The sequence below is a fragment of the Astyanax mexicanus genome, chromosome 6 (genome assembly GCF_023375975.1).
Source record: "Astyanax mexicanus isolate ESR-SI-001 chromosome 6, AstMex3_surface, whole genome shotgun sequence".
NCBI lineage: Eukaryota > Metazoa > Chordata > Actinopteri > Characiformes > Acestrorhamphidae > Astyanax > Astyanax mexicanus.
The window spans coordinates 11,619,662-11,642,803 of record NC_064413.1 but is presented as its reverse complement, the minus strand read 5'-3'; the positions used below and the strand labels follow the sequence as shown (position 1 = coordinate 11,642,803).

Below are 23,142 nucleotides of genomic sequence, written 5' to 3'. Positions count from 1 at the left end.
TGACAAGAAAACCCTGTTACACCTTATGAAATTGTGTTACACCGTAAGACGTTTCATGTACTTAACATGACTTTAAGCAATGTGGTTGTATGCTAGCATCATAAAACCGTGCTAACTACAATATGACAACATAGTTTAAAGTTAATATTGACTGAAAAGTAATTTAATTTGGGTATTTTTGTGTAAGATTTGTCACACCATATGACGCAGGAGTGCTAGATATACTTGATTTTTCTGAAATATAAAGAGAGATAACACCCTGAAACTGTCAGTGTCCTTCTGAGATGTTGTTCTTCCTCCTGAAAGAAGGAGGACCCCCACTCCCTAAAGGTCTCCAAACAATTGTCCATTTAATAAAAGGAGTATGGCATCACACTATATGATATTAATTTTGGGGACAAAATGTTTTAGTAAATGGTGGCTTCAAAATATTATGCCCGAACTTTTAACCAAAGCAGACTCACAAGTAGACATCTTGATTATTATGGTTATTATTAGTATATTGCATATCCATAAATATGTAATATACTAATGTATAGTCGATGATGTTTGTTGTTTTTTTATTGCAGTGCAGTACAGGGTTTTTGTTCTGAATCACGCCATGAGACCGACGTCAGGAAACATACACATACACCTTATCGTAAGTGCTACAATCTACAGCTACATCATACTGTTTTAGCTAAGCATCCTGGTGCTTCTTTTAAATCATGGTTTTATACAAAACTTCCAGTTTTAGTAAATAACTATAAAACATGTCCTATATGATTTCTGTAGAAGGTTATTTAAATAATTATTTTAGAATCAAGGAGTGCAACTTGTGCAATCTTCCTTTTTTTTATATACAATTCTTCAGGCAGCCAAAATGTTTTATTTATCATCTCCTCTCTCGTTATCATTTTCCCATTTTTGTCCAAAGAAAAAAAACAAAAAATGGAAGTGTTCTTATTCATTCTTATGTGTGTATTGTGTTGATGTTCTCTTAGAATGCAGAAGAAAACACAATCAAAAAGATGCTGTTGAAAGTTGAAGACGGTATTATCTCCAAGAACTTCCGCATTCCTGACATTTCTCTGTAAGTTCTCATACAGTTCACAAAAAATCGAGATTTAAGTTAAATATTTTAGTTAAATATGGTTGCTGAGGTACAGCAACTCAATTACACCAACCGAGGTACAGCAACTCAATTACACCAACTGAGGTACAGCAAATCAATTACATCAACTTAATAATAACACTTCAATTACACCAACTCAGTTACACCAACTGAGATACAGCAACTCAATTACACCAGCTCAATTACACCAACTTAGTTAAACCAACTAAATTACAACAACTCAGGTACAGCAACTCAATTACACCAAATCAATTACACCAGCTCAATTACAGCAACTGACGTAAAGCAACTTAATTACACCAAGTGAGGTACAGCAACTCAAGTACAGCAACTCAATTACACCAATTGAGGTACAGCAACTCAATTACACCAAATCAATTACACCAGCTCAATTACACCAACTCAATTACAGCCAGTGTTGGGAGTAACGGCGTTAAAATAAACGGCGTTACTAACGCCGTTACTTTTTTCAGTAACGAGTAATCTAACTAATTACTCTGACTGTAACTATAACGCCGTTACCATTTTCGACACTCCGTTACTGCACGTTACTTTAGCAGCTGAATGAACTTTTTTTAACTTTGCGCATACAGACAAAGAGCCCTATCATACACCCCGCACAAGGCGTGTAGCGTGGCGCTTTGCCACCTGTCAACAGTCTATTTTTAGGCCTTGCACGCGTCCTTAAAATAGGGTTGGACTTTGGAATATATTAACAACGATGGGCGTGGTGGTCTGGAAATGATGTGTGTTGAGGTAAATTTCTGGAGTGTTTTTATCTTGGCGGCGGAAAAAAGCTTAGCGCGATTGCTCACACTGCGCTCCAAAATACTCCATACCATCACATCTTTACCACATAAAAATAAACCACACCCAGAGCCTTCAGCAATCAACTATGAAAAAATATATATACTTAAAAATCTGCACTGTAACTATAAATTATTATTAGTTATATTTATTTCTGTCAGTTATAAGGATTTATATTTATGTTTAGTACACAGACTAAATAACTAGGCATTCTGCTGTTTAAAAATTTCAACAGATGCTATTCTCACTCAAATGCTGGAGTTTTGAAATGGAAAATTAAAAGAGAAAATAACTTTGACTGAACATAAATTTATTTTAGTTAACTTTGCTATTATTTAACTGAATTTCACTTTTATATCTGAAAAACAAAGCACATTGTCAATCTGGCGCGTGGTGCTGCCCGTCAATTATATAAAACTTAAAACATTTGAAATACACAGAAATATAACGCTATATGTTAGCATTCGTTTCTTATCACCAGGGCAAATTTATTAAAATATTAAATATATTAATTCATGAATTAAAATCTCGTCCAGCGCTCTGAAATGTCAGGCACGCAAAGTGGTGCTTGGCGCAGCGGCGCGGCATTGCGCGCAGAATAACCTCTGTCTTCTAAAAAAAGTTTTTATAAATAAGATCTGACAAGTATACTAAAATTAATGTTATTAAACTTACTAAAGCCAACAAATGTACTTTAATAATGTTAATTAATAAAGAGAAATCAGGCAAAATGCGCTGCGCCTCTCTCTCTCTCTCTCTCTCTCTCTCTCTCTCTCTTTTGCAGCGCGGAGCTGAATTCAGCGCGAGGCTATAAATAATTTACAACTCAGCTCAGTTAAATAAAAATAAGTAAGGACCTGTAAGTTAATCAAATATTGTCAAATATAAAGGATAGGTTGAGGTTTTGGTGAGCTGTTTTCATGATTTGAAACTGAAACTAACCGAAACTTTTATTATTCTGCGCAAAAAGCCTGTGATTGTTTTAAATGAGTTTTTTAATGGATTTAAATGAGTTTTTTTAACGGATTGTTGTTTTTGTCCATTCTTTTGTTTTGTTTATATATACATTTATTTCTTTGAGTGTGGTTTGGTTTGTTTAATTTTTATCCCCAGACGTGTATTTGTTTTTTCCGTTTTTTTTTTTCAGTATTACATGTCTTAGTAATTTTCTTTGGTCCTGTGGAGTTTTTCGTTTCTTATTTTTTTTTATTCGTTAGACTATATTTTTGTCAACATTTTGGGTTTATTTTTGTTTGTTATTTTTCTAATAATAATAGTAATTACATCATTTATTTTCTTTATTTATTCTTTATTTATTTATTTTTACAGGGCGAAGTAACGCAATAGTTACTTTTACTGGTAACTAGTTACTTTTATAGTGGAATAACTCCGTTAGTAACTCAGTTACTTTTTTGGAGAAGTAACTAGTAACTATAACTAATTACTTTTTCAAAGTAACGTGCCCAACACTGATTACAGCAACTGACGTAAAGCAACTTAATTACACCAAGTGAGGTACAGCAACTCAAGTACAGCAACTCAATTACACCAATTGAGAAACAGCAACTCAATTACACCAGCTCAATTACACCAACTCAATAACAGCATTCAGTTACACCAACTCAGTTACAGCAAATTAATTATACCAATTTCATTAGTGGAGTTATTTATAACTAAGTTTTGGGAGATAATCCACGCCCATTACTCCACCCACTAGCCCTATTTAAACCCCCACTTCCTCTCCTCCTGCGTGTGGCACAACTTGGCATTTGCTTTGTATCGCACACCTCACCTGAATTATCATGGATCTTCAGCTTGCTGCTTCCGACAACGAGCTCTTCTCAGCCTCCGGCTCTTCATCCACCGGCGTTCCCGGCCGGCCTCCTCGGCTGCGCTCCGTGGTGTCCATTCCGGCTTCCTCAGCGGGCGTCGCTTCCTCTGGCTCCTCGACCCGGTCTGGCCGCTCCCGCGAAGCTGCCCCACGCTCCACGCGGTCCTTGCGCCGCCGCCGGGCTTCGCCGGCTTCTCTTTCCCCTCGACGGCGGCCTTCGACCCCCAGGATTGGTTCCCGTCCTCCGGCTGCCTGTGCCGCTTCTTCTCCCGCTTCTCAGGCGGTTTCCTCCATTGGCGATTGGACTGTCTCTGGTTTACAGAAAGCGCTCCGGTCCAGCGGCATTCCCTTCGCCCGGTCGGCCAATAAGGGCTGCCTGTTTTCCCTCTTCCAGGCTTCCAGCCCTGGCTCCAGGCGCTCCTCTACCCAGCCTGCTGGGGCCCGCGGTGAATCCTCCCCAGCGTTGCTTCCTCCTCGCAGCCGTTCCCGGCGCTCTGTCCCCGTTCCAGCGCCCCCTGCCAGCGTGGCGGTCCCCGCACCTGTCCCGGCGCCGACCTCCTTCCCCGCTGGGGTTCCCTCTTGCTCGCTTCTGAGTGATCCCCCCCGTCCTCTCCTTTCTCTCCCTTCGGCTCCTGCCCGCCTTCAGTCTTCGCTTCCTCTCCCCCTCTTCTCCTCTTCTCTGTTTCCTCCTCCCCACTCCGTCCCACCATCTTCCCATGCTGTTCCCCAGTCTTCCCTCGCCATGCCCCCGCCTTCTCTCACCTTGCCCCTGTCTTCCCTCGCCACGCCCATATCTTCCCACGCCATCCCCTCATCTTCCCACGCCATCCCCTCATCTTCCCACGCCATCCCCTCATCTTCCCACACCATCCCCTCATCTTCCCACGCCATCCCCTCATCTTCCCACTCCATCCCCTCATCTTCCCACGCCTTCCCCCCGTCTTCCCACGCCATCCCCTCTTTGATGGCCCGCCCACCAGCCTCTGAATTCATGCCTGCCGCTTCCCTGGTCGGTGCCTCCTCTCTCGCGCTGCCCGGGCCCCGCCTTCCGGCTCCTGACCCCTCCTACTCTCTCTACACCGCCGCTCCAGCCCCGCCCCCTCCGGGCGCTCTGGTCTTCAACCCCCCCTTGGTCCAGCCCAAGCGAATTCTACAAGGTGCGGATGTGGATCTCTCGCTGTTATTGCGTCCCTCCTCCCAGCTCGTTGCTCCACGCACCGTTGATGTGGGAGATATTTCTCTTACACAACGCGATCTCCCTCATCCGCCTCCTCGGGCGGGGTACCTGGCTGGCCAAGGCGGACGTCGTATCTGCTTTCAAAATCGTCCCCTTGCATCCCGATTTCTGGCACCTTTTCGGAGTACGTTGGCGCGGGCGTTATTACTTCCCGGTCCGCCTCACCTTCGGCTGTAAGAGCAGCCCTAAGATATTCGACTCCCTAGCCGAATCGCTGTCCTGGATCCTCCTCAACGTATATCGCATCCCGTACATCGTCCATCTGCTGGAGGATTTTCTCGTCCTCTATGCCCCCAGCTCTCCTCCAGCCCGATGCATCACCCAACTGTCTGCAGCTTTTGACCGTCTGGGTATTCCTCTCTCTTCCAACAAGACTGTCGGCCCTGCTACATCTCTGGAATTCCTAGGCATAACCCTGGATTCCGTTTCTCTCCAGGCTTCCCTCCCCCGTGACAAGCTGGTCCGTATCAAGGATGCCCTCTCTCTATTCCTCGAACATCAGCACTGCTCCAAACAGCAGCTTCTCTCTCTCTTGGGGCATTTAAATTTCGCCATGCGGATTATTTCTCATCTTCTCACGCTGTCTTCTTCCGCCACCTCTCTCTACTAAACAGTCACTCTGGACCAAGCTTGCCTGTCTGAACTCCTACTCTCCCACTGGAATTGCATTTCTCTCTTTCGCCTTCCCGAAGCTTCGGCCTACCCTGACTTTTTCCTCTTCACTGACGCTGCCCCCTCCTTTGGATACGGAGGCTATTGTGGCACCCGTTGGTTTTTCTCTCCGTGGCCTCAGGAGCTCATCGAACAGTCGGCTACAGATGGCGACTCCACTGCCCTGTCGTCGCAGCCGCCGTGCTTTGGGGTCATCTGTGGAACAGAAGCATCGTCTCCATCCATTCCGACAATTCCATCGTTGTATACATAATCAATAAGTCCAGATCCAACAATCTATCCATCATGCTTTATCTCCGTTGTCTGACTTGGTTATCCATCACACATCAATTTTCTCTCAAAGCTCTCAAAGGACCTTGGCACCACATATGGACCCTCAGCCCACTCCGACTCCACCTTATTCCGATACCATCTTCCCGCTCTAGCCACATCCAGCATGAACCAACTCACCACCGCTTCTCAAGATCTCATCATTGACTCTGTATCCCCTAGCACCTTGTCCACCTACTGGACCAGTTGGCAGTGTTTTAAACGTTTCCACCACATCCAAAACTTTCCTTTTCCCTCTTTAGACCTTCACACTCTGTCCTCCTTTCTCACCTTCTCAAGCATTCATCTTTCGATCCGCTCCTCCACTTTAAAAGTCTAGTTATATGCTATCAACTTCTTTCTTATTCTTTTTTTTTTTTTTGATTAGTTTATTTTGACTTTCCATGGTGATACATACATACAGTTTATATAATAACCAATAACAACAATGCCTTTTTTACCATAACACCAGATTGAAAAACATGTCAAACCAAATGAGGAATCAAATGAGTAAACTAATAAAATAAAATAAAGTAATATAACATAAAATAAAATAAAACTAAATAAATAATAGGATTAGTCTAGTGTACAATGAAGTTCCAGATAGAATATTTTAGCCACAATTCTAACAACAACAAAAAAAGACAACATTTAGACCATCATAGTGGTTCTAGGCAGAGCACATTTTTACATAATCCAGAAAAGGGTCCCAAATTCTATGAAATTTCTCATTAGAGCCATTTACAGTACCCCGGAGCCTTTCCAATCCTGCAGCACCAAGAACATCTTTAATCCACAAAGTATGAGAGGGTGGGTAGGGAGATTTCCATTTCAGTAAGATCAACCTTCGAGCCAGAAGAGTGACCAAAGAAACGAACCCTGCTTTCAAAACTGACAGAGTAACAGATGAGGGAAGCACTCCAAATATGGCTGTAAAAGCATTAGGCTCAATAGTCTTCCCTAGTGTTTCTGATAAGGTTTTAAATATCTCGGACCAGTATAAGTTCAAAGAAGGACAGGACCAAAACATGCACATGATTGGCAGGTGCCTGATGGCATCTATCACAAATCGGGTCTATATCCTTATAAATATTGGCAAGTCTGACTTTAGTAAAATGGAATCGATGCAGTATTTTACACTGCAACAATCCATGTCTGGCACAAATTTATGGATTTATGGACCTGCTTAAGTACCTTTGTCATGGTCAGAACAGAATAGCAGACAAGCGCAGATACTGATAAAAACAATATACGTTTAACAATAAGACGTGACAACCTTATCCCAAAGGATTTCTGAAATGTCCTCCCCAAGTTCCCCTTCCCATAGAGACTTAACTGTATCAAGTGAGGCTTTTCGTAATGAATTAATCTGTTCATAAAAATAGGAAATTAACCCCCTCATAGAGGGAGCTGGTCTTAAAAATATGTCTAAAGGGGTGTCAGAAGGTAAATTAGGAAACTGTGAAGAGATGTTTTTTACGAAGCTACGGATTTGCAAATATCTGAAAAAATGATACCGTGGTAATAAAAAAATATCCCTCAACTGCTGAAAAGATGCAAAAGTACCATCAACATAAAGGTCATTAAATATCTTAATTCCCTTATTGTTCCAGATATCAAATGCCCCATCTATAAGTGATGGGGGAAATACAGGATTCGAAATTATTGGGGAGAGTACAGAAAAACCTTGTAATCCAAAATATCTTCTAAATTGAGTCCATATTCTCAGAGAAGTTTTAACCACTACATTCCTAACATAAGCAGGGACTGGGGTTTTAAGCGGGGAATTTACAAGAGCAATAAGTGATGCTGGTCTTGAGGATAAAGTTTCAATGTCCAACCAAGCAGGGGATGTCACATGCGGATCATACTGCAACCAGTACTGTATGACTTTTAAATTAGCTGCCCAATAATAAAACCTAAAATTAGGCAAAGCCACCCCCCCCAAAGCCTTAGGTTTTTGCAGCAATTGTCTTCGTATTCTTGGCGTTTTTCCACCCCAGATAAATCCCAGAATCAGAGAATCCAGTCCGTGAAAAAAAAGTTTGGGGCAAAAAACAAGGCACACACTGAAATAAATAAATAAATTTAGGGAGAATATTCATCTTAATAATATTAATTCGTGCGGCTAACGATAGATTCAAAACTGACCAACGAGCCAGATCATTCTTAAGACGCGACATAAGTGGGGGAAAATTAGCTTTATAAACATCTTTGAAATTGTCCGTTACTTTAATCCCCAGATATGTGATGCTGTGGTCAGCAATTTTGAATGGCAGACTAGTTAGATGTACATGTGCTGCTTTATTTAGTGGAAGAAGTTCACTCTTATTCAAATTCAATTTATAACCTGATATAAACCTGAATGAATCCAGTATCTCTAAAACAGCAGGTGTAGAATTCTGCAGGTCAGACACATACAAGAGCAGGTCATCCGCATACAGAGAGACCTTCTGCTCTGACCCACTCCTAACTATGCCCTTGATTTGAGAATTACTACAAAATGCGATGGACAATGGTTCCACTGCAAGAGCAAATAAAGAAGGGCTCAGTGGGCACCTCTGTCTTGTGGAACGATGCAGTGGAAAATAAGCAGAGCGGGTATTATTTGTCCGTACTGCTACTAGAGGTGAAGAATACAAAAGCTTGACCCAATAAATGAAATTCTTCCCAAACCCAAATCTCTCCAGGGTATAAAAAAGGTATTCCCATTCGACCCTGTCAAATGCTTTCTCTGCATCCATAGATATTACAGCTTCTGAGAGATTAGAGCATAAATTGTATTAAACAACCGCCTTAAGTTAAAAAAACATCTGTCTATCTTTAATGAATCCTGTTTGGTCATGTGAAATTAGTGTAGGCAGGGCAGTTTCTAGACGCAGAGCCAGTAATTTAGCCAACAGTTTAAAATCTGCATTTAATAAACTAATAGGGTGGTATGAACCGCAATGAAGAGGATCTTTGCCTTTCTTCAGAATCAGAGATATTAGAGCCTGATTAAGGGTTGAGGGTAGTCTACCAGAATCAAATGATTCGTTAAACATGTCCAGTATAAGTGGAGACAATTGATCGAAAAACTTCCTATAAAATTCTATTGGGTAGCCATCGGGGCCGGGACATTTACCAGCTTGCATTGACCTGGTAGCTAAGGAAAGTTCTTCAATAGATAATGGATCGTCCAACAAAGTAACTAAGTCAGAATCGAGTACAGGGGTCTGAATTCTATTAAAAAAAACTCAAAATCTTTGCTACTGGCCTTTGAGTCAGATGAATATAGAGAAGAATAATATTGTTTGAACTCATCATTAATCTCTAAGGGATCAATCGTTATACCATTTACTGTCCGTATTTAAGAAATTTGATGAGAGGAGGCAGACTGACGCAACTGATGAGCCAGCAGTTTCCCTGCCTTGTCGCCATGTTCATGATAATTAAGTTTGGATTTGAGTAGTAACTCTGCTGCCTGATCTGAAGCTAATATATCATGTTCTGCTTGTAATACAAGACGCTGTTTATATAATTCTATAGAAGGGGACAGCTGGCTGTCCAACTGGGCGATATTCTCTATTAAATTATTAAGCTTGCTCGTTTTTTGACGTGTTTCAAAGTTCACATAAGAGATGATCACTCCCCTAATATACACCTTCAGAGTTTCCCACAAGGTGGATGCAGAGATGTCTGGGGTTTTATTTGTACTTAAAAAAAACTCTATTTGGCCCGAGATATGTTCAACAAACTCATCATCAGAGAGTAACCGCGTATTAAAATGCCAAGGGGCACGGTCTCCATCCATATTCGCATATCGCACAGTCATAATGACAGGGGCATGATCTGAGATAACGATAGTATCATAAGCGCACGAATTTACAAAAGGGATCATCCTGTTGTCCACCAAAAAATAATCTATGCGGGTGAAGGTATGATGCACTTGAGAAAAAAAAGAGTAAGCTCTCCCTGTTGGTTTAAAACACCGCCAAGAATCCGATATGGCAAATTCGCTCATGTATGTTTTAATCACATTAGCCGATTTAGACAATGTTTTTGTTATAGTGGAGGAACGATCTAAACTTGGATCTAGCCAACAATTAAGGTCCCCACCCAATATCAGAGAGTGTGTTGTCAAATTTGGGATGTTAGAAAAGAGCTGCTTAAAGAACTGATCATTGTCCCAGTTTGGGGCGTATACATTCACTAAGTGTACGGGCCTATTACACAATTTTCCAGTAAGAATTACGTACCTGCCATTAACATCTGAAATTACACCGGAGCATGTAAATTGAACTGATTTATGTAAAAGAATTGCCACTCCCCTAGCTTTGCAACCAAATGAAGAATAATACGCCTGACCCACCCAACCCCCTCTAGAAGGAACACAACCTGAGCACCTAAACGCTGAAGGTGCCGAAAAAATTTTGTGCGCTTTACTGGGGAATTAAGACCCTTACAATTCCAACTAACAAATTTGAGCTCGCCCCCACAGCCACTAGTACTTAACATTGACTGAATGATGGACTAATAAGACTTATAGTCAGAATAATACATAGCTACACTTACTACACCAGGCAATCCCAAAAGAACAGAATCATTATATAGAGCAATCCTAACCATAACAAAAACAAAGACAAAAAAAACACACCAAACAAGAATAACAGACTTTTTCCCTCCCCACCCCCAAGCCAGCATCTCTCCAACTAAGATGCAAGGGCTAACCTCTCCTAGTAAACTAAACGTAAACCACTCCATAACACCTTCTCAAAACTACTTAGGTGCTATGTGAGAAAACATGACAATTAAACAAATATTTCCCTTTCCTTGAATAACTGAAAATACAGGCTTATGTCCAAGTAAAACAAATAAAAAAAAAAATCTCTTAATCTGAACCCATCCAGCTACATTTTTATCAGTCCTCATTACCCTTTAAAGCAGTTTCGGGATACATCACCCATCCTGTGCAGGAGACACTTTCTTCTTTTTACAATGTTTATCAACAAAGGCAGCAGCCTCCACTGGGTCTTCAAACTTGTAAGAGAGTCCGTCCCCCAGAGTCACTCTCAGTGTTGCCGGGTATAGCAGTCCGAACTTCACATTCACACAAGCGCGCAGATTACGTTTAACTCCACCAAACGCTGCTCTTCTCCGAGCAACAGAGGAGGTGTAGTCCGGGAAAATAAAGATGTTCTTGCCTGCGTAGTGCAACGGGGAAGACTTCCCCGCTTTCTGCAATATTTCAGCCCGAACATGAAAAAAATGCACTCTTACAATATAGGGTCGCGGTGGTTCCCCCTCTTTGGGTCGCTCTCGGAGTGATCTGTGAGCTCGATCCAGAAGGGGCTTCTCTTCCAGTTTAAGCATATCTTGAAGCAGCTGAGCCACGAATTCCGTCGCTCGGGGGCCCTCGGATCCTTCAGGTATCCCAATAATCCGTAGATTATTTCTGCGCGAGCGTGCTTCTAGCTCTTCACATTTGTCTTCCAAACGCTTGACCTGCACTGTGAGCTTTTCAACAGTGGACTGTAGCTCAGTCATCCCTGCTCCGTGCTCAGTAGAGGCGCGCTCCAGTTCCCGCAAAGTTTCCTCATGGAGCTCCACTTTCTGTTGTAAAGGTTTGATCGAATTAGAGAGCTCCTGTCTGACGGCTATAATTTCCGAGTGCAGACTTGAAGAGAGGGAGTCGATTTTGCCACCAATATCCGCTCTCAACGAATCCATCATAGCCTGTAGCACCGAAACATTTACGGTGTTGCCGGGTGAACTATCAGCCATTTCCTCGGGCTTGGCGGAATCGGAAGACACCGCTGCTTTGCTGCCTGGTTTAGAAGCCTCGGTCTTATTGCGGGTAGAAGACATTTTAGTTGCCAAAAAAGTCACAAATATGTAGCTACATGTTCCTAAAACAGTCCAAAGAAAGTAGCATGCACAAGTTTAGCAACTGTGCAAAATAAAATCAAAATTATGCCATATTTCCTCGGAGCAATGGGGAAACGCGTCTACATCTTCCGTCTACAACAGCGCCCCCCCAACTTCTTTCTTATTCTTCTATTAGGATCTCCTCATCCCTTTTCCAAACATCACCAAATATCCATACTTATCAGAGGAATCAGAAGACGAGAGCCGCGTTTGCCCAATCAGCGCCTCCCCATCACTTCTCATATACTGCATTACTGTCTTTTCACGCTCCGCCACGGTTACGCTGCTCCCTCCATCTGCGCTACGCTTGAATCCATGTTTCTCCTCGCCTTCTTCGGCTTTCTTCGCTGCTCGGAATTCACAACTTCCACTACCTCCCATAATCCTGCTTTTCACCCCTGTCTTTCTGATTTATCTATTTTAGACGAAAGAACACTGACTTTCAGAATCAAACGCAGTAAAACTGACCAGCTCGGCATTTCTGCCCCTATTTATCTTTTCAAACTCACTTCTCCTCTCAGCCCCTATGAGCCCATCACTGCGTACCTCAGCCACCGTCACACTCACCAAGCTTCTCCGGACGACCCTCTTTTCGTCACTGAATCCGGATCACATGCCACTCGCCATTGGTTTCATTTTCATCTCAAGCAGATTCTCTCACTCAGCGGTTTTAACCCTTCCTTCTTTTCAGCCCACTCTTTCAAAATCAGCGCCGCATCCACAGCATCTCACCGCGGTTTACCTGATCATACAGTAAAAATCCTCGGTCGCTGGACCTCCCAAGCTTACCACGGATACATCAGAACCCACGCAAGCGACCTTTTAGCTGCTCACGAGCGCCTGGCTTCCCTCACTGTTTAATTTTGGGGCTTCAGCTTCTCGCGTCCTAGCGTAACTGCCCCGAACTCTAGCCCAAAATATCCACTGAGTTCGCCCCCCCCCCCCCCTTTTCTCTATCATATTCCATCAGGGCGTGGGTTAATACTAGCAAACACTAACTTAACTACACCAACTGGGTTTATATTTAGAGAGATGAGTGTGCTAGAAGTGCAGGTCCAGTGTTTGTTAGCAGTGTTAGCCTAGCATTTCCTGCTTTAAACTAAATGATCTCAGATACTGAGAAGATCCTGGCAGATACACTGAATCTGGGATCACAGATTAATCTTGTCCTTTAGATTTTTTTTTTTTTACCAAACTGCTCCTGTAACCTCAGCAGCGTGTCTCTATAGGCCGGGTGTTTGGAAGATCAAAGCATTCCTCAGCGGTGATGAGAAGAATGCCACCGTCCGAGAATTTAAGGTCCAAAAGTTTGGTAAGAAGATATTTAGTCATTTATTATCAGTGCTAACATATGTGCTAAATTTAGTAACAGTTCCAGTTTTATATAAACAATAACATTAGTATTGTATAATCCTGATTGACATTTGCTTTATTCAGAATTAATTTAAGGACTTCATACTTATCAGAATTACAGTGAAGAAATCTGTTATAACTATTATTAGTCATTAGAGTGTAAATATAGTGACCACAGTTACATTAATGATGGGGTTCTGGCAGTATCACTCGTCTGTGGCTTTATAGATATGTAGATCAGATATTATTGCTAATAAATTTACTTTAGATCATAATAATGTGCAGAATCTTCATGTGCTATATGGGTTTTCATGTTCTATTTATAAAAATATTTATAAAAGATACCATACAGGTTGGATGGGCTCGGGAGGACATCATACACCGACTGGATCAGAAACTTAAGTCTTGCTGGCTCTGACTTCCAAAGTTCTGTCCAAGTGATCTTCCTTGCCGATGCATTGTCCCAGTTAGTCCAGCCTCCCTGTTGGCGCATGGTCACAGTCCTGCTTCGGCGTTCCTCCTCCACCCCTGCACGGATCTCTGCCTGGACCATCTGACGTCTTTATTTTCCCTGGGCTTTATCGTAGCGTGGTCTTGTATAGCTACCAAGCCCAGTCCGTCCGACCGCCACTGAGCCAACCAAGATACCATGCCTCAGCCTCGCTTCAGCCTGTGCAACTGCCTCCTGTGCTTTCCACTTCCTTCCAGTTCTGACAGTGATGCTTGCAGAGGAGACTCTGTTGTCCGCTGAGTCTCTGTAAAGCAGCACCTCCCTGGCTCTGGTGACTCTGAACTCCTCTGTCAGACCAGTGAAAGGAAGCTGCAACTTGTTGGTATGCCAACACTGGTACTGACTGATGTTACGCTCCCAGCCCTCCACGATGGTTATTGGGACTTCATATATCAGCAGTGGCCACAAGATTCTTGGCAGAATACCATGTTGATATATCCAGGCCTTGAACTTTCCTGGAAGTCCTGACTTCTCCACTGCTGAGAGCCAGCTCTTGAGATCTGCCTGTGTAGACTGGACTGCTGCCTTGTCTTTCAGGGTGCTGTCAAATATCTTCCCCAGGCTCTTCACAGGCTTCTCTGAAACTGATGGAATGAGGACACCATCCAAGTTGAAGCGGTACTTCTCCACCACTCTACCTTTCCTCAGGACCAGCGACCTAGATTTCCCAGGCTTGAACATCATTCTCGCCCAAGTGATGATCCTCTCTAACCCTCTCAAAAGCCAATGGCATCCTATCACTGTTGCTGTGACTGTCAAATCATCCATGAAGGCTCGAATCGGAGGTTGGCGAATGCCCGATCTGGAGAATGGTCCCCTACATTTCACTTCTGCTGCTTTGACCATCATGTTCATCGCTAGGGCAAACAGCACCACTGAAATAGTACAACCAGTGATGATGCCTTTTTCCAATCGATGCCATGCTGATGTTACCGACCCAGAGGTGAATCTCAGACTAAAATTGCTGTAATAGTCCCAAATGAGTTCATTGATCTTCTCTGGCACATGGTATGTCGTCAAAGCTGTTGACACAAGCTTGTCAAGCCATATGACTGCTATGTCCCCTCGGTTCTCCCTTGCCTCCCGTATCAGCTGCGTGACAACACCTGTGTGCTCTAAACAGCCTGGCATGCCTGGGACTCCTCCCTTTTGCACCGATGTATCAATGTAGGCATTCCTCAGGAGGTACTCAGTTAGCCGGTTAGCAAGAATCTTGAAAAAGATTTTGCCTTCCACGCTCAGCAGAGAGATGGTACGGAACTGTGAGATGTTGCCTGCGTTCTCCTCCTTCGGTATCCAGACACCTTCAGCGTATCGCCACTGATCCACAATTTTCCCCCTTCGCCATACCACCTTGATGAGTCTCCATAGCCTCTCAAGGAATCTCGGCCAGTGTTTATAGACTTTGTATGGCACTCCACTTGGCCCTGGGGCTGCACTGGTCCGAGCAGCTCTCACTGTATCCCTGACCTCTGCCAGGGTGGGCCCTTTGATGTTGAATTGGACGGAGGGGTCTGGTTGTATAATCAGGTCTCTGCAGGGGGGAAGCTCTTCCTCTCTCCTACTGTCACTGTATGTGTCGCAAAGGTGTTGATCCATCTCCTCTTTTGGGCAGACCAAGGTCCCGTTTTTCTTCTGCCCTAGCAGCCGTTTAGTGAATCCAAACGGATTTGCTAAAAAGGCAGTGTGCTTGCAGGCCCTCTCCCTTCCCTTTTTCCTGTGGCACTCAGCACGTCAGAAAGAAATGAGCTTCTGCCTTAAGATGCTGCGAAGCTCTACCAGTGCTGGCCTTTCCTCCTCGCTTGCTTTCCTGTACTGATGTTTAAGGGCCTTCAGTTCTTTCCTGAGCTGGCTAATCCTAGCTTCGAGTCGGCTTGGAAGGGTTCTTGGTCTTTGGTTGTTTGATGCCAAATCTCTCAGTGCCAATGCTGATGATCAGAGAAGACATCAGCTGGAGTCGCTGGCTGACTCCTCCCTTGGAAAGTGCTTCTAGGGTGGCATTGACATCTTCATCCAACTGCCGCCATTCAGTCTCCTTGTTTGCTGCAGGCCATAAGACCTGGCGATGTTCTGATGGCCTGCTAGGTACAGCCTGTGAAGCATGGAGGTTCTGGACACTGTGGGGTTGCTCCGGGTCCTGCTCCTCCTCCGTCTTACCAGGTTCAATGCTGGGCATTGGCTCTGTGCGTTGCTCACGCTGCTTCCTCTTTGTGCAGCCCATCCTGGTCTGGTGGATCCTCAGACCTCTCAGGTTCTTACAGACCTTGCCACAAGGACAGGTCACTCTCATTGTCGATAGTCCGTTGCTCATGTCTTGTATCCTAAAATCCGTCTGTTTGGGATGCTCATCCTCCCCCCCTCTCGGGCACCAATGGGGGTATCTTTCTTTGAGACTTTCAATAGCTTTGTATAGGTGCCCCCTCACGGGAGCTGCAGCTGGGGTTGCCGACCCTCACTGCCCTGGTTGCCGTCTTTCTGAGCTGTCCACTGTCTCTCCAGTTGTCACCACACTATTCGTGGTTGTCATCCAGCCTTTCCTGAAAGTCACTGGCAATGCCAGTTGTGATAGTTCAGTAATACACCTTCCCGGTGAGGCTTGGACACATCATCAGTGATGAACCCTGGGTCATAGGGTGTTTCGGGTCTTAAATCATCAGACACCCTCACCTGGGCGACCCAACCGAGGGTGATCAATCCCCTGTTTGTGTCCAAGCAGCGCGCTACTCCATCCATCTCCCCTCTTGATCCACAGCCACCTTGAGGCTTTTTCAGCCACTTCACTGATGTTTCTGGTTGCTCTTTTCTCTAGCAACCCTCTGATACCAAGGAGCTTGAATTCCCGGTGCACAGACTGTCCTAGGAATCCCCTACAGCCCACCTCAATTGGCTCACAGCGGGTCCTCCAGCCATTCTCTCTGCAGGACTCTACCAGCTCCAGATACTTGGCCTTCTTCCGTTCGTGGGCCTCCTCCATCCGATCTTCCCAGGGAACTGTGAGCTCCAGCAGCACTACTTGCTTGGTAGACTAAAATGTTAAGACCAGGTCAGGCCTGAGTGATGTTCTTGCAATGTGCTCTGGGAACTTCAGCTGTCTCCCAAGGTCTGCTTTCAACTGCCAGTCATGAGCTGTTGCCAGTAGCCAAGAAGAGACCTTGTGAACCACCTGAGGTTTCTCCCCTGCCCTGATGAAGGTGATGCTGCACTTTTGTGGGAGCTAATGCTTACTCTCCTTAATTTTCCGGAGCAGATGGCATCTGCTACTGCTTTCAGCACCTGGTCATGGCGCCAGGTGTATCTCCCCTCTCCCAGGGCTTTAGGGCAGCAGCTTAAAATATGTTCTAGGGAACCTCGACCCGGGCACAGCGGACATGCTTGTGTTTCTGCTAGCCCCCAGCAATACAGGTTGGATGGGCTCGAGAGGACATCATACACCGACTGGATCAGAAACTTAAGTCTTGCTGGCTCTGACTTCCAAAGTTCTGTCCAAGTGATCTTCCTTGCCGATGCATTGTCCCAGTTAGTCCAGGCTCCCTGTTGGCGCATGGTCACAGTCCTGCTTCGGCGTTCCTCCTCCACCCCTGCACGGATCTCTGCCTGGACCATCTGACGTCTTTATTTTCCCTGGGCTTTATCGTAGAGTGGTCTTGTATAGCTACCAAGCCCAGTCCGTCCGACCGCCACTGAGCCAACCAAGATACCATGCCTCAGCCTCACTTCAGCCTGTGCAACTGCCTCCTGTGCTTTCCGCTTCCTTCCAGTTCTGACAGTGATGCCTGCAGAGGAGACTCTGTTGTCCGCTGAGTCTCTGTAAAGCAGCACCTCCCTGGCTCTGGTGACTCTGAACTCCTCTGTCAGACCAGTGAAAGGAAGCTGCAACTTGTCGGTATGCCCATAAAGGGCAATGCTGCTTAGGCTCTCCGGCAAGCTCAGCCACCTTTGCAGGTCCTGACTGATGTTACGCTCCCAGCCTGCCACGATGGTTTTTGGGACTTCATATATCAGCAGTGGCCACAAGATTCTTGGCAGAATACCATGTTAATATATCCAGGCCTTGAACTTTCCTGGAAGTCCTGACTTCTCCACTGCTGAGAGCCAGCTCTTGAGCTCTGCCTGTGTAGACTGCTGCCGTGTCTTTCAGGGTGCTGTCAAATATCTTCCCCAGGCTCTCATTCTCATTTTAAACTTTATTATTTATAATGTTAACAACATTCATTTTATTATGATGATAAAGATGTGTAATGAGAATTTTATTAACTGAGGAAATACAATACACACAAAATGCAAATCAAGTCCACTGTTACATTGGTTTCACAATACTTATATACCATCTAAGTATACCTTCTAATTTAATTAGCTGTATTGCTCTCCACTGTGAGATACTGCAGACATAAACAAAATTATGTTTAGCATTTTAACGTCCTTATCAAGGAAAAGCAGTGGTGTATTGCTTTTTTGTTTGTTTAGGGCAATATTAACAGTGATTAGTGTTGCTCTTTAAAGAAATACGCACCTCTATCAAAGGTTTGAGACAACACATGTTAAAGGTTAGCAGCTAATGCTGCCCAACAGCGCTGCACTGAGGAACCCTGAGTGTTACAGTAAGCCAAGGTGATATTAGCTGGTGGTTTGTCACACATAGTTTGTTTTATCAAAGAAGACTACAGTCCAATATACTCTTTAGGGTGATGCAGGTAATATTAGGATAATATAGGGACTTTAGGGTGATGGAGGTAATATTAGCATAATATAGGGACTTTAGGGTGATGGAGGTAATATTCGGATAATATAGGGACTTTAGGATGATAGAAGTAATGTTAAGTTAATACAGGGACTTAAGGGTAATGGAGATAGCATTAGGATAATATGGAGACTTCAGTGTGATGGAGGTAATATTAGGATAATATAGGGACTTTAGGGTGATGGAGATAGCTTTAGGATAATATGGAGACTTTAGTGTGATGGAGGTAATATTAGGATAATATAGGGACTTTAGGGTGATGGAGATAGCATTAGGATAATATGGAGACTTTAGTGTGATGGAGGTAATATTAGGATAATATAGGGACTTTAGGGTGATAGAAGTAATGTTAAGTTAATACAGGGACTTAAGGGTAATGGAGATAATGTTAAAATAATACAAATACTTTAGTGTGATTAAGCTAACGTTAGGTTAATACAGGGACTTTAGGGTGATGAAGGTAATGTTAAGATAATACAGGGACTTCAGGGTTATGGAGGTAACATTAGTATAATACAGGGACTTTAAGCTGATGGAGGCAATGTTAAGGGAATATAGGGACTTTAGGCTGATAGAGGTAACATTAAGATAATATAAGGATTTTATGGTGATGGAGGTAATGTTAATATAATAAAAGGATTTTGGGGTGATGGGGGTTACATTAGGATAATACAGGGACTTCAGGGTGAGGAAGGCAATTATAAGATAATACAGGGACTTCAGATTGATTAAGGTAATTTTAGGATAATACAGAGAGTTTAGTGTGATTGAGGTAATGTTAGATTAAAACAGGGACTTTAGAGAATTTAGTTAATGCTAAGATAATACAAGGACTTTAGGTTGATGATGGTAATGTTCATATAATACAGGGACTTGAGGGTGATGGAGTTAATGTTAGAATAGTACAGGCATTTTAGGGTGATGGAGGTAATGCTAAGATAACACAGCGCCTTGAGGGTGATGGAGGTCATTTTAAGATAATACAGGGACTTCAGGGTGATTGAAGTTATTTTAAGATAACATAGCGACTTTAGGGTTATGGAGGTAATTTTAAGATAATACAAGGACTTTAGGGTGATGGAGGTAATGTTAGAATAATATAGGGACTTTAGGGTGATGGAGGTAATGTTAGAATAATATAGGGACTTTAGGGTGATGGAGGTAGCGTTAGGATAATACAGGTACTTTGAAATCATGGAGGTAATGTTAAGATAATACATGGGCTTTAGTTTGATGGAGGTAATGTTAAGATAATACAGGCACTTTATTGTGATGGAGGTATTTCAATAAAAATGTTAAATTGTTTTTTTCATATAATGCTGTTATTTCCAGACCTTTCTTCACGGTAATCTTGTTTGGTGTCATGCCTAGGAGCCTTTACGATTATTATCAAAACATTTAAATGAATCAAAGCCATTCTTTAAGGAAGAGTGGAACAAAATTTCTCCACAGAGATGTGAAAGATTTAATACCAGTTAACAGCTTGATTGCAGTTGTTGCTGCCAAGGGTAACACAACAAAGTTTTTAGATTTAGGGGCAAAACTTTTTCACACAGGGGTAAATTGGTTTGAATAGATTTTTCCCTTAATAAATGAAATTATAATTTAAAAAGAGAACTCTATACTTTATACGTTATGTTCTTCCTTTAACACTGGGCATTACTTACTGTTTATAAACAAAAAGATTTAAATATATTTACAGCTTTTCTACTAAAACTCATCCCATTTTGTCAGTCCTTCCCAGTTTCAGTGTGTCCATCAAGCCTGGTTCTGATTATCTCCTGCTGCAAAAGAACCTAAAGAGTACTCCTGAGGAAAGCTTCATATTGTCTATCGATGCTTCGTAAGTTTTTGAATTTTCTTAGAATTTAAGAGTTTGTCTGTTAGACCTGAAGGAATTGGATGTATTAGGATGAGCTGTGATCTCTGTTCAGATATTCCTATGGAAAGAAGATCAGCGGAGGATTCCACTGTAGGTTTGGTGTTAGACCAGACGGGTCCAACGACATCAACTTCATTAAGGGCCTGGAGAAAACTGGACCAGTATGTCAAAATTGCACAGAACCATGGCCTGTAGTTTTGGGTCAAGGTTAGGTTTAGCATAAGGTTTATGTTTAGGTTTTTTGTTGAGGAACAGTTAAATTAAATTTGGTTTTAGGTTTTCAGTGAGGTTGTGGGGTGATTTACAATAGGTTAAGATTAAAGTTTAAGATTTAGGTTCAGACTGAAAATATGGTTAAATTAGTATTAGGTTCAGGATTACATTTTGGGTTTTAGTTCAGGTGTTGGTTTTATTCAGTATTAGGTTAAGAATTAAGTGTAGGATTAGGCTTAGGACTGTTTTTTGGTTGAGGTAATGGTTGTTTAATATTAAAGTGAAGATTGGGTTTTGGTTTAGGATTCAGTTTATCATAAGGTTTAGGATTAGGTTAATGTTAGGGTTAGGTTTAGCACTGGTTTTAGGATTAGATTATGGTCTAGGTTTAGGTGTTAAATTCAGGTATAGATTTGGAATTAGGTTTAGGCTTAAAATTATTTTTACAATTTGGTTAAGGATTAGAAATGAGGTTGAGAATTAGAGTTAGGTTTAAGTGTAAGATTAACTATTATACATTAATTAAATGTAGCTTCTACAGACTCTCGTTTTTCTTTAAAATATTATTTGTATTTATTTTTTCTTTCTTCAGGTTAGAGACGGAGAAGCCGAGGTGAGTCTGAAGCTGTCGGATGTGTGGCTGAAAGTCCAGAGCGAGATTGGAGAGGATTTACCTGTAGAAGGATCTCATTTCTACATCGCTGTTACAGTTACAGACAGAATAAGTAAATACAGGCGGCGGGGCTTTTCTATACTCAAACTGTTTCTGCAAATTTGGTTCACATGAAACTCTTCTGATGTGTTTAATGGAATGATGTGTTTTTTTTTACACACACACACATACACACACACACACCTCTTGATCTAGAGTCACATTACCAGAGTTTGTTGCAAAAAGGACACACAATGGGCATGTGATCACTGCTCCCCTCAACAGACACAGACATTTTTTGCCACTCTAGAGGGCACGTTACCAGCACTGTGTTGGATTCTTTGTTTCAAATAATTCTGTCTGCTTGCAGGTGGTGAGATACAGGAGACAGAGATGTTCCTCCCTATCGAATCCCAGCGTTATCTAGTGGACCTGTCCCGAACACGATCCCACTACATCCCTCAAATGCCTCTAGACGTTGTGGTAAGAGAGTGTGTGTGTGTGTGTGTGTGAGTGTGAGTGTGTTTTAAGTTCAGGTAAATTATTTGAAATGATGGTCTGTTATAATTGACCTTACTCTTCAGAAATTTCATTAAACATATGTCGTGCTGAGTATACAGTGGCGTGAAAAGTATTTGCCCCCTACAAATCTCATTTTTGTCATGCTTACATTTTTCAGATCAACATCAAACAAACAAATGTAGCAAACAAATTTTAATATCACAAAAATATACCTTAAGTAAATATAAAAAGCCCCTTTTAAATGATGATTTCATTTATTAAGGGATACATTAACTGTGATTAATCACACTTTTTGGAAAATCCAAATTCACTGTCCACAACCAGGCCTGGGTACTATTAGACATGCAGAATCAAGAAATAACTTAAATAGAACCTGTCTGACAACATTAAACAGATAAAAGATATTAAAAAAACACATTATATAACTGTCAACGTTAAAGCGTTAATGTGCGCTGTTAATTTGGAATCAGTAATGCGTTACTATTTCTTTAACGCAAGTTAATTAAGGCGCCAAGTTTGACCCCTACTTCCGCCGTAATCTGCCCCGCCCCCACCCAACACACTGATCTGTTCTGGCTGAATGATTGAACGGCGCGCTCTTATGGAGTCCAGCAGTAACACTCCAGTTTAGACTTTCAGCTCTGACCTGGTTAGAGAGCTTTGTTTGCCTCTCTCTCTCTCTCTCTCTCGCTCTCTGCCTCTCTCTTACTCACACACACACACACACACACACACACACACACACACGCTTGTTGATTTTATCTCTCCTCAAACATCCAAGTATTTACTATTATTTTAACTGACACCACTAACATACATATAATTGCATTTTACATTTCTTATATTCGTTCTTTTGTTCAAATATCCTCTGAAGAAAAACAAATGCAAACAAATGCAAATGACACCACTAACTATAACACATTATGAAGAAATTCAAAAACAGATGGGAAAATGAAGTCATCAGTCTGGAAAAGTTCAAATGTAATTTGTAAGGCTTTGGGACTCCAATGGACCACAGTGAGAGCTATTATTCACAAATGGAGAAAACATGGAACAGGGGTGAACCTTCCCAGGAGTGACCAGCCGACCAAAATTACTCCAACAGGGCATGAAGTACTCATCCAGGAGGTCACAAAAGAACCCAGAACAATATTTATAAAACTGCAGGTCTCACTTGACTTGACTCAGTTAAGGTCAGTAGTAATTATTTAATAAGATGGAGACTGGTTGAAAATGGTCTCCATTGGAGAGTTCCAAGGCAAAAAACACTGCTGACCAAAAAGAACACAACAGCACATCTCACTTTGCCAAAAAAAAACACGTCGGACTGACGTAACAAAAATGAAAATTGGCGTAAAACTAACACATAATTTCATTAAAAAGAACATCATACT

The 23,142-nt window shown here is 42.6% G+C and overlaps 1 protein-coding gene across 2 annotated transcripts in view; it reads left to right on the top strand.

The window, feature by feature from the left end:
* The window catches only part of c4b (complement 4B (Chido blood group)), a 171,007-nt gene that overhangs the window by 16,778 nt on the left and 131,087 nt on the right, over window positions 1-23,142 (top strand). For both annotated transcript variants that reach the window (XM_049480533.1, XM_049480532.1), the window contains exons 4-10: window positions 570-640; window positions 984-1,072; window positions 13,107-13,189; window positions 20,214-20,322; window positions 20,414-20,522; window positions 21,167-21,299; window positions 21,597-21,709. In XM_049480533.1, coding sequence (XP_049336490.1) covers window positions 570-640; window positions 984-1,072; window positions 13,107-13,189; window positions 20,214-20,322; window positions 20,414-20,522; window positions 21,167-21,299; window positions 21,597-21,709 — 707 coding nt within the window. The remainder of the gene's footprint in view (window positions 1-569; window positions 641-983; window positions 1,073-13,106; window positions 13,190-20,213; window positions 20,323-20,413; window positions 20,523-21,166; window positions 21,300-21,596; window positions 21,710-23,142) is intronic.